This window comes from Pterocles gutturalis, unplaced genomic scaffold (assembly GCF_000699245.1).
Source record: "Pterocles gutturalis isolate BGI_N339 unplaced genomic scaffold, ASM69924v1 scaffold22113, whole genome shotgun sequence".
NCBI classification, from domain to species: Eukaryota; Metazoa; Chordata; class Aves; order Pterocliformes; family Pteroclidae; genus Pterocles; species Pterocles gutturalis.
The window spans coordinates 4,349-16,826 of record NW_010121049.1 but is presented as its reverse complement, the minus strand read 5'-3'; the positions used below and the strand labels follow the sequence as shown (position 1 = coordinate 16,826).

General features: G+C 49.2%; 1 protein-coding gene across 1 annotated transcript; it reads right to left on the bottom strand.

Moving 5' to 3' along the window:
• Positions 1 to 3,420: 3,420 nt before the first annotated feature.
• On the bottom strand, positions 3,421 to 9,902 carry LOC104464424 (dynein heavy chain 9, axonemal-like; the record flags this gene model as incomplete). The annotated part of the gene is made up of 2 exons (XM_010077122.1): positions 3,421 to 3,708; positions 9,513 to 9,902. Coding segments are annotated over 2 exons (678 nt in total), but the record flags the coding sequence as incomplete, so codon positions are not given.
• Between the last annotated feature and the right edge of the window lie 2,576 nt (positions 9,903 to 12,478).

The window sequence follows — 12,478 nt, the reverse complement described above, 5'->3', positions numbered from 1 at the left end:
TCCCCTGCCTGTGCCCTGCCAGCCCTGCCCCAGAGCAGCCACAGCTCTGTGTTGGATTCCGTCCAAAGTGCTGCAGCTCCGTCCCCTGCCTGTGCCCTGCCAGCCCTGCCGCAGACCAGCCACAGCTCTGTGTTGTATTCCGTCCAAAGTGCTGCAGCTCTGCCAGCCCTGGAGTCTCAGCCTTGGTCTGTGTCAGCTTTGGGGACGGGGTTCTTCACACTCTGTCCCTTCCACTCAAACAAGGGCAAAGCCTGGGAGGGAAGGTGCGCACTGGAAAAGCCAAGTGGGCAGGGATCTCCAAGAGCTCATCAGCAGAAAACGTTCACCTTTGACTAAGGCATCACTCCTAATGAAGAGCTGGGCTAGCTGAACTTAATTGCCTGGTTTAGGCAGATATGGCTGGAAAATCACACGCCTGTCAGATTTTTTTTTTCTCCCCCTAAAGCATCAAATTATTCACTATCTTCTTGTAGCATTTGCAGCCAACTCTTTCCTGTGATGATTTTCAAAGGATGAAGAATGAGCACCCTGGTGACATTTCTAGTATCTATAAATATCTTCCCACTACCCTGCCTGCCCAACTGGTGAATTATGCAGGAAGATATATATAATAAAACAATCGGATCCATTTTGTTGTCAACATCCCATTCTTCTTCAGCTGGCAAGAGAACAGCCTAGGCTGGTGCTCTGGAAAGAGCAAGCAGTGCCTGGGGAATTGCTGCACTTTTCTTTTCCTGTAGGTACAGGGGTATGTTTGGAGGGCAGCACGGAGCAGAGGGACGCCCGGGTATGCTGGAAAAAGGAAGATGGGTTTGCAAAAAGTATGAAGGTTAGGACAGTAGCAGTCTCCCGAATGGCAGGAAATCCCACATACAGAGCACTGAGAAGCTTGTGGTAAAAGCAGCATTGAAAAAATACCAAAGAAGGACTAATCCAGCAATGTTATCTGGAGCGTAATGCACTTACTATACATTTTGGTCCTGCTTTCATGTGTGTAATTCAGCAGTGCTCTGTTTATGCAACTAAACCTCCTGCATGGTGACATACATGGAGGATTCAATGCACCCAGCTTTGCAAAGCTGTGGGAAGTGACCAGTTTACACTACATATCTAATGGGCAGGTTTACATTTACACTGCAGGCATTTAATTTAATAGCGTAGTTTTCCCTAGTTAAGAGACCTCTTCTATCCAGATACTCATTATGTGGGGTAGTTTATAGAATCTGTTCCCTCACTGACAGGTTAAGAGGCATTTTAAAATAGGAAGCTTAAGACAGCTCTCTCCCTCGCATTAGATATTTGCAGATGTCTTTTGCTAAGCCATAACTGGCTGCTTCATCATTATTTTTGGGGGGGCTGTACCTTAGAGACACTGCCTGGCAATTAAACAAAGTTCTTACCAGAAAGTTTTCCCACCTTACCTTGGCCCAGAAGGTCATTGTTCTCCAGGAGTGCAAAGACAAAGATTTTGCATCATTCCTGCAGGAAGACAGCTGCTGTGTTGCTCAGCCCAGGAGAGTTACTGTGGATCTCCTGCAAAGCCTGAGGACCTCACCTTCTCACATTACTTTGGGTAGGAGGACAACACACTGTGGGCAGCTGATACACTGGACAGGCAGAGAGCTGACCACGTCCCCACCAGTGTGTGCTGAGGCCACCCATAAAGCTGTTCAGTTTGATGCCCCATCCCTGGAGGTGTATAAGGACAGGCTGGATGAGGCTTTGAGCAACCGGGACCCAAGGGATATTCCATACCATATGACATCATGCTCAGCAAGAAAAACTAGAGGAAGAAGGAGGAAGTGAAGATCTTGGTCTGAACCTCTCACTCCATTTCTTCATAGTGAGCACAGGGAAATGAGAGACACATCTGACCCTCTTTGATAACCATTGTAGGATGAGGTGGGAGGACCAAGTCCCTCATGGAGTATCAGGGCAGCCCAAGGTGACTCACTCAGACCTGCACGTCTCCAGCTGCAGACTCACCCTATGAACCCCACAGCTGCCTGGAAACAGGATCCTGGAACTTTCGATGCCACCACGTAGGCAGTGGGCACAGAGTTGGCTGGTGGTCCTGCCCTTTCCCCAGTTGGTGCTGAACACCTGAGCCCATTCATGGCCACCTCTGGGGAGCGGGGACCTCTCAAGATGAGGCAGGGTTTGTCGAGGGGCTCATTGACTTTGGGGATTCATCTGAGTAACAGAGTTTGTCGTGTTCCCAAAGGAGGGTCATGGTCCCTGCTGGAGACCTGAGTCTGGCTGTCAGATTGTAACCTGGTGTTGGGTTAGGGTGGGAAAGTTTGGGGGTGCTCATTGGGGTTAATTCCACTGAGACCAAATCCTCTGCACATCTGGCATCCTCCCCTTCCCTCCTACGCAGCCTCCCTGCTGACAGACAGGCTCAGACTCAGAGGTGGCTGTGAACCTCACCGATGAGAAACCCACGGCTGCTGGCATGGCGAGGGGCAGGAGGATCCTGCACTGCCTGAGGAGGAGAAACAGCAAATATTGGCCACAGGCAAGGCCCCGTGCTGTGCAACGAAGCACCACAGACAGCATGGAGAGCGTGGCACAGCTCCATGTCCCCAGGGAACCTTACCTCCCTCATTTCCCAGCTCCCACGTACTCAGCCTCTGCCGTCCAGAGCGGTGCTCTGTGCCTGGCTCGCTCAGTGCACGCCCCAGGCACCCCTCTCTGTGTGCTCTGCTCCAGAAACACCTCAGTTCTCACTCACCCACTCCATTCGTGATTATAAGTGCAACTATCCAAACGGCTGTGTTTGTCCCACCTGCCGCTGCACTCACTCTCCACGCAGTGAGTAACCGTGTGGTACACGCCTCCAAGCAACTTTCAGAGACTAGTCCAGGATTAACGATTTTTATTAGTAAATTTCTACCATTACGAAATATTCTTCTTAAATAATCCCTGTATTTGTACTGTTGATGACATTAAGCACATTGCATATTAACACTGTTTCCAAAGTTTCTAAAATTTACAGGAATATTAGCAAGAAACCGTTTCTATCCATAACACCTGCTGATCTCCCAACATTCACCATTACACATAAAACAAAGAAACACTCGTATAGAAAAAAACCCAGTCTAAAGAATTTCAGAGGTCACTGAACTATCGAAGGATATTCTTCCTTATTGAAGAAGGATATTGACTTTAAAACCACTCTGAATCCCAACAGAGACATATTCAATTCAGTTTGGAGCTGAGCACTCTCTGGGTGTGGAAGATCTGCCTGTGGGTTGGGATCTCCCAGGGCTCCAGTGTAGGAATCCCAGGACATTGATTTACAGCAGCCAACAATCTGGTCCATGTGTCCCTCTGCACCGCTGTCACCCCCCTGCGGGCTCTACTTGGGCTAAGTGCCCAGTATTCAGAGAGATGGAGCTTGGCTTCAATCTCAGGATACTATTTTTTCAGTTCTCTGATGAAGACATTGCCAGGGATTTGCGAACGAGGTGCTCTGCTGGGGAGCCTAGACCTGGAGCAGCAACGCCACACCAGCAAGCACCCACTTGGAAGGATTTTCTTTCGTTTTAAGGTTAAAAGTCCACACGTAAGTTGGCCCTCTTTGCCGTGTTTTGTATACGGGACACGGGTACATACCACAGATATCTTGCTTGTTTTTTTTTTGATGAAAATGACAGGCATGGCCGGCGTTAGCACCTTGAGCCTGGCATCTGTGATTATCCCAGCCTACAAAAGAAAGAAGACAAAATCTTAGTTAGATTTCCAAGATATCCATCAGCTGTACCCCAGTACACATGGTCCTCTGTAACATTTCAACAAGCAGAACCTATTGGGCCAGTGCAAACATCCTTCCTGCGATCAAGGGGGTGGATGAGCCTATCTGAGGTAAGGAGGGTCTGGATCAAACACTTATGCTGTTTCATCAGAAGCCTCCCTCAAGCGTAGCTTGTTCCAAGGGGCACGTACAGATGCATGCTGCCACCAGATGCCCAAACCCACACACACCTGAGCAGGACTTTGCAGGGGAACAATGTTCCTGGCTGTGTCCAGCCACATCATCCTCGTGCAGCTCTTAGTCGGGGTTTCGCCAGACCAGAAACACCTCGTGGGAAGCGTTGCTTGTGCTAGGACCAGCTGTGGGCACCTGAACAGGGCTCAGGATGGAGAGCAATGCTGACTTGAGAAGAGTCTAAAAGGCACCAAGTAAGTGTCCCACCAAACACCGAAATTCCAGCATGCCCTGGGATACACTTGCCCGTTCAATGAATGCCCGCAACATTTTTTGTGGCCTCAAAAGGCAGCACAGGCTCGTTTCCACTTTCACAAGTGCTCACAGAGACAAGGGGGACTCAGAAGGATTGTTCCTGAGGGAATATTATCATTAAATAACAAGTCCGCATTATCCTCTTGAAAGCAATGCTCTCGCTCGGCACGCTGCCCGACCCAGGAGAAGGACGGTGTGCTGCCAGGGCATGGAGTCAACGGCTTGTTTCTCTGACTTGGGCCCCTCTGACAACTTCTGTTCCCCTTTCTGACAATCAAAAGCCCTACACATCAATCCATTTCAAGGAATGCCTGCAAAATTGCTTAATGGAGGCTAGAGAGACCAAACGAAAACAAATAGAAATGGAAATAAAACTTTGCGGTGCTAAAGAAACTGCCTCTCGCTGCAGCTTCGCTTCACATCTCATGATTTCAAACGCTCTTAGACCAGACTTGAGGAATGAGATTCAACCTCTCTAGGAGTTTATTTAGTTCTGCAAATGAGTGAAGAAAAATAATCCCTCTTGCAACACACCTCGGTTTAATTGTGCTAATGCCATCTGTTATACTCAGCTATAATAAATCCAACTCTGATTTACGATTTTATATTTCCAAAATGCTGAACAAACATTAAATAATTCTTGTAATACCTTGCAAAGGAGCTATTTATCAAGCATTGCTATGCACTCTTTTTAAATATACATCTTTCATTTCTGAGGCTGGATTTTGATCAGATCACTTTTTTTTTTTTTACTGCTGACAATTCTTCAAATCAAATTTCCAAGATATATTCTACCTATTTCTGGCTTAACAAGAGCTGAAATCTTCCTGAGGTATCTCTATGGAACATATTATTTTGTTATGTCTGGGCTGATTTGCATTTGCATTTTTTATCGCTCTCATCATCAGAAATTAATTCTTCTCTGAAAGCAATGTTCCCCAGCTCCTAGCACAGCACACCTGGTAAAAACCACTGTTCTGTGCTCCGAAAGCTCAGGCCTCAGATCCTAAAGAAGTCTTCACTTCTGCTTGTCCTGCTTTCTCGACAGGCGGTTTGAAGGCTGGATAATCACACTGTCATGTATCAAGGGGTCCAAGGACCCAAACCAGCTGTCACAAGCCAGGGATGCTAACAGATGGTCCCCAATGCACATGCAGTGAGCCGCTATCCCCCCAATGGGATGGGAGCATCTTGAGGGGTTCCTAGCACAGGCGCACCTGCACCACAGCTGATTTGGGGTCAGTTGGCGTAAAGAGCTTTCAAGCATGGCTTGGCTGTCTCAGAAAGAGTTGCCTCTGTTTGCAGGGAAGGGGGGCTCGTGATCTGACCATCAGTGTAGCCAGCGGGGAACATCCCTCCAAGGTGGTCCAGAGATTGCTGAGGTTAGTGGCTTCAGCTGGACCTGGGGAATGAGAAAAAGAGCCATCCGTGGAGCACGCGGTGAAGAATACCTAACAACGTGCTGTCCCTTAAAGCGAAATGAGAGAGGAATTTCTATCACTGAGTAGTTTAAGAGTTGAGATACAGATGGAAAAGGGTTTGCCAACTTATTAATTTTTCAAAACAGCCATAAATAAGAGAATGGCTGTTCACAGCACAATTTGCACGTGTTCCCTCCATGGCTGCATTTTAAGTTTATCACTGAAGACCTCAGCTTGAGCCACATCCTACTCTCACCCTCACAGCTCACAAATACACGGGCCCTACCAACAGTTGACATCTGCACAAAAGGCTTCATATGTTCACCCCCCCATGAAATTTAATTTTCCTCTGATGCATGAGATTTGATGTACCTGGTGCCTCTGCAGCAGAACGCAGCAAGCCGTGAACCGGGCTGGGTTGCACACTGATGCTTTTATCTCCGTCCATTGCCAGGAGCATCTCAGATAAACACGAGTGGTGTGCAACTGGTCCCAAAGATACTGAGCTACTTCAACCATCAAATAAATGCGACTGTTCCTTGCGGTGTTCAAGGCCAGGCTGGATGAGGCTTTGGGCAACCTGGGCTAGTGGGAGGACCCTGCCCATGGCAGGGGGTGGGACTCGATGGGCTTTAAGGTCTCTTCCAGCACAAACCATTCTGTGATTCTGTGGTTCTGTCTGCTGTTTTAAGCCTCTCTACTGGTCTAAGCCTGGTGCTTTACATAGGACTAGCTTTTAAAAGTACAGAGAAACCATCGCTGGTGTGGCGTGAAGGAGCCGCGACACCCTCAGTGTTCAGCCACCGCTCAGGACGCTGGGCACTGGCTGCATCTCTCCCAGGGACCCTGCTGCACTGCCTGCCCCTGGCAAAGCTTTGTGTAGCACATGTGGTGCAAACCCCACCTCTGCCTTCGTCCTGCCACGCTGCAGTGCCCTGAGTGAGGAGCAAGGCACACACCGGGCATCAGACTCTCCACTGCTGGGAGCAAGAAAGGCAGGAATCAGTCAGCAGTCTCCCAGGGCTTGAGATAAAATGTCTCACGGTGTCGCCAGTCAAACTCTCTCTCACCGAGTCCCACTGACTGTAACAGTGCTACAGCAGCAGATCATTGGGACCCAGAATAACCTGCTTGGTTTCATTTCATCTAACAGCTGCCTGCTGTTGTGTAATGAATGTTTTATAAATCTAAGACACCCAAGGGCAAAAATGTTTAAATAAATAGAAAAATGTGAGTAGCAGAACATGAGGGAATTTTTTCCTTTTTTTGGAAGCATAATCTAAATGTGAAATATTATTTTAAAAGTGGAGGTATTCCCCAGAGGAGTTTTTATAAACATGACCTGCCGTTCTTATCAGAGGATTAATTTGGAAGGAGTATACAACACAAGAGAACTGTGCACCTGTTTTAAAAGTGTTGCATCCATTAATATATACTGGTGCTCACTAGATTACAGGTAAAATGAATAGTTCCACTAGGTGGAAATGATATTTCAGTGTGAGCAGCAACATATAAAAATATTCTTTTCCTTTCGGAAATAAATAGAAGTATGATACCCAGAGATTATGAATGGTTCGATAAAGGTAATTGCTCAGTATCTTTCAATCACAAGGAAAATGTAACCAGAAAAACCCATTTACTAAAGTCTGGATGGTCTCTGAAGACAAAGCTCATTGCTGAATACAATCACCCGTACAAGTTATTGGAGGGAGGCAGAGGAGAAAAGCCATGTGCTTCCCAAAAGATTTCTGGCTTTGCACCACCAAAACTTCTCCCTCCTCACTTCCATTGCCACTTGGGGATGGGTAAGACCTCGGCAGAACTCAGCCATTTTGACCATGATATTTTCTAGTAATGGTGGTAACGATGTTAAAGGAATACTTAAGAGCAGCCACTGGAATCTGTTTCTAATGGAGTATTCCATATGCAAGACCAGGAATTTTTTTAAACTTTCTCTGTACTGTTGTGTCCAGCTGATTTGTATCAGCTCAAAATGTCAGGGTTTGAAGGTAACAAATGCAGTGCTCCCTGTAGTAAGGGGCTGTGATCTCCAAGAGCTGCAGGGGGTTTGCATGGCAGCCCCACCAGAGGCTTAGACAAGGGACCAGGCAGGGAACGGCGGGACCAGGGCTTGGGAAATGGACGGGGCTGGTCTCTGTTCTGCTGCTGGGGCTTCTGCTATTAGCAGAGCCAAAACCAGCGAGGCAGGAGATCTGACCTTACACCCACGTGAGATCTTTACTGCAACCTCCTGACAGAGCCTTTGCCAACGTTCCTGACTGCCTGTGGCTTTCCAGCCCCAAAGTGCACATCAAGCCATTTCCAGAGAGAAAATGGAGCCTTGACCTTCCCAAGGATTTGTGATAAACTACACTGGATGCCATTGGTCAGTGTGTTCATTCAAAGCTTCGCCTGATTTCCTGTCCTTCATGGGGAACTCTTTCAGAGAGGGAGCAGAAAAAATAAGTGGAGAGTATTAGATCTGAACTGCAAGGGCAGGCTGGGATATGGTGCAGAACAGGAGTGGTCTCTCTCCTCAGCAACAGATCTAGGAGGGTCTTCAAGGTTAAGACTCTAAAAAGCTGCCTCTGAAATAAAAGTCTCTTCCTGTGAGGGGGGAAACTTGACACAGATAAGAAAGTTCTGGGTGACCCACTTTGGCCAGCCTGCAGCCTCTCAGAGATCACTGGCAGCAGGAGCATCACTCTGGCTGCCCAGAGAAGAGCTGCGTGCATCGCTGCCGTTTAATTCTCACGCACAGCACAAATGGGGAGTCACGGTACCACGGGCCAGGCAGCTGGGAGGACCAAACCCAGCAGGGATTTGTCAGCCTAATGGCTCTCGCTCTACAGCCTGCCCTCCTAACAGCTGACAACCGTCAGAAGGAGTGACAGGGACAATTGTGCTCCTCTGGGACGCTGCTCTGAGAGATGCACGGCAGGAGGAGTGCTGACAGCTATACGGGTGGGAAACGGCAAGTGTTCACGTCCCCCTTCAGCTGCCTGCTTGGAGGGTATGGCTCTCACCTTGGCTGCCCTGGGGCTGGCTGTGCTGTCACGGAAAAGCATCGTGACACAGCCAGAAGGGAAGAGAAGAAGAGCAAGGGCCACATGCACAGTCTGTCTGTCCAGGGTCAGCCTACCCCCCCATCAGCCTGAGTCCACGTTGACCATACAGGTTAGACTTCCACACAAGTTTTATTTGCCACCCTAAAGGGATGGCTAAAAGTTGTGATTAGTTTTTGGCCACAGGGTCTGTCTATGTGGATGACATCCCACAGCACCCAACAGCGGAGGACAGTGGTCTGGATTTGCCACATCCCACCCTTTCAGTTCAGGGGACATTTAGGAAATCAGAGTCCTCACCTTTGTCTGCTGCGAAACGGGTGACAGCGTAATGACAACGCAAAAGCCTGTCACCTCACTTTCGGAGGAAACAGCAAAATCACAACTCTGCAAAGGTGCAGGGACAATACAGCCCTGAGGGGACCTCGTGTTCTCTGTCTGTAGCAACACCGTGAGTACCGACCACAGTCTATAGACAATGTACACTGAGGCTGAGGTTCACCTTGTAAAAACTAGACGTACCTGTCCAAGTTGGCTGCGCTGAGCTCCCTTCACAGCCACGAAACAGGCAGCTCCAGGGGGGGATCTGCCCACCCTGGACACCCGCTCCTGGCTGCAGAGGGGGGGCCCGGCTTTCACACCTCTCCCATGCCTGAGGAGGCAGCTCAGATGATTATTTCAGATGAGCACATGTCTGGGCTGAGAAGTTCCCCAGCACCAGGCAATAAGGACATAACATCCACGGCTTTCCTCTCAACACCAGAGCCTCGGTGAGCTCACCTGTGCATCCCAGCGCGCACCCTCCATGAACAGACCGTGGACGTACGCCCCTTCCCGAGGAGGACTGGCAAAATCTTCTCTGTTCTTTTTGGTCACGTCGCACTGCAAGGTCATCTTGTCCAAAGGCCACCCATTCTTTCGGGCTGTGGACTGCATGATGGCTGTCAGGAAAGACTGGGGATTGAAGAACCCAGCAAGCCACACCGAGGAAGGCAAGGAAAAGTCTCCTGTCCAGGCCTCCAGCTCCTTGATGCGAGTGAGGAGGTCAGCAAACCACGTGCCCAGGCTGGCGGTGGAAGGGTAAGCCCTCTTTATCCAGGACTGCGGCACCATGTCCAAGAAGAGGGCATTCTGCAAGTTCTCCATCTCACTTGTCATGGTCAGTTCTCCCTGCGTGAGAAAGGGCAGCATTAGCACTGACAACTGTTCAACCTGAACCAGGAGAGCAGAGGCTGAGCTGAGACGTGTGGAAGAGCGAGACACCCTACACAGTCACCAGCGTTCACATACTGGGAATTTCTTCATGAGTCTTGGGTTTTCATGAACACCTACTATTGCCTATTCCTGCATCCTCACCTTCCCTACTGTAAAAATACTACTGGGAGGAAAAGGTGTGTAACAGAATGACAGCGAACACGGGTGTCCCTCTGTTGTCCCAGTTCTGTTTCTGTTTTCTCTCATTGACTGAACATCTTCATAGGGCAGATTTCTGGAGGTGCAAAGTTGCCAGAGTACGATACTGGAGTCTCTGATAATCTACTCCAAAACTGTCCAGATGCTTGTTATGTCCAGTCCTCACCCCTTCCTCTCCTCCATTTCCCCTCACTCCCCTCCTTTATTACTTCGCAGTGCAAGTCTTTCTTTTTAACTTCATGTGTTGTCTGCAAATGTAATCACAGTTGATTTCACAGCAGGGAAGCACATAACAAATTAAGATATGATTCAGTCAAGTGAGGTATAGAGAGAGGTTTGGCTTTTTCTTTATCCAGCAATTAATTATTTTTAAAGCTTTTAGAAACCAGTATCAGTTTCACCCAGGCAGGAGAAGAGATGGAACATCACTGCATGGCCAAAAAGGGCTTCTGCACAGCAATAACAGCATCCCTCTTGAACTTCTGGTACTCTGCAGAGGGTCCCCAGTGTCTGATAGCCTAAAATTAAGAAAATTCCAGATGTATCCAGCTGAAATGACATTAAACTTAAGCAAGAGATGCCTGGATGGTACCACTGCTGAAAGAACAGCTAAGAGAAGCCATGACGAGACACAGCAGTTTGTGCAGTAGGTTGCACACAGATGGGGCTCACAAACTCTGCCAAGGGCAGTGTACCCTTGCTTAGCAATGGTGGTGACATACCAACGGGCATTGTCCCCAGCACCATCTGGAGTAACTGTCCCTGGAACAACAGAGGCCTCAGCTTGGACCACGCTCCTGACAGAGGCTGCAGCTCGCCGTGTCTGGGACTGCAGGCAGTGCCTGGGGCTTCCCACTGAGCTTGGGGCTGGGAGACCATCTCCTTGCATGTAGGAGATGCGGAGGACCTGTGCTACCAAGTAAAGGATCTGCAGGAGGCCAGCAAACTGTTTAGTATCAGAGATGATGAGAAAGAGATCAACTGGACCTTCTCTGAGACCCTGCAAATACAAGAGGAGCCTCAGCTCCCAGCAGTATGGAAGGAAGACAGGCAGAGCCTGTGCCTCTGCTTGGGAAAGGGATGGTGAAGGTTGGAAGCTTGTGACTTCCAGCAAAAGGAGTGAGGCTTCTGTTCCCCCTGCAGATCTGCAGCTACAGAGGAGGTTCAGTGCCCAAGCAGGAGATGAGGGGCTGCGAACTCTGTCCATCAAAGCATCCATGCCACTGGATCCTTGAGACAGGGGGGTTTAAAGTTAAAAGGGATTGAAAGAATAAGTATATGATGAACGTTTGCCGTGCTTGCGCAGACAGGATGAGAGGATCAAAGCTGTGATAATGGGGGAGGAACTGCTGACCCACCCGAGAGGAGAGCACACACCGCCTGCAAGGCCACGGAGACAGGGAGCCTCTAAACAAGATGGGAACCAGCCTGGCTCTTTGGGCTGAGACCAAGCGACCAGGAGGTGAGAAGTTCAGCTCCGATGAAGACTCATTTACTTCATCCTGTCGACCACCGGACGACCCCCAGGCAGCACTGCGCAGGCGCAGAAGGACTCTTTAGCTCATTAGAATACGAAGCGGGACTGGGCGGGGCTGGGTAATTGATATGAATGGATGGATTATGAAACTTAATGCATACGCAACATTTTGGGGAATAAATAGAGGGACAGGTTTTGCGGAAAGGCGCGCATGTCTTTGGTGGAGCTATCCCCCATGCGTCTCAGCGCTGAATAAACTACATACCTACTGTACAACTTTCACGAGTTGTGGAGTCTTTCCGCTTCATCCTGAGTCACAGAGAGGCACAGGAGAGGTCAGTGAGTGACAGCAGTTCGTGCCCTCCTGCTGCAGAGGACAGAGGATCCCATCTGCCAGCCTGTCTTGTTGTCTGGGGACATTTACTGCATGCTGGGAGCTCGGATCCAGGACACTGTGGAAAGACTGCTGAGGTTTGTCCCCTTACACTCTTCCACAGGACCAATGCTACCCAAAGATGGCTGTGCTGCCTTTCAGAGGGACTTGGACAGGCTGGAGAACTGAGCTGAGAGGAACCTCATGAAGTTCAACAGAGGGAAATGCCGAGTCTTGCACCTGAGGAGGAACAACCCCACGCACCAGTATGTGCTGGGGACCAACTGCCTGGGAAGCAGTTGCAGGAAAGGACCTGACAAAGAAGGCCACCAGCATCCCTGCTGAATCAGGAGGTGCATTGCCAGCGGGTTAACAGCAGCACTCTGCTCAGCACTGGTGAGGCCACGTCTGGTATGCTGGGTCCAGTGCTGGGATTGTTCAGCCTGGAGAAGAGATGGCTCAGGGAGGATCTTTGCAATATCT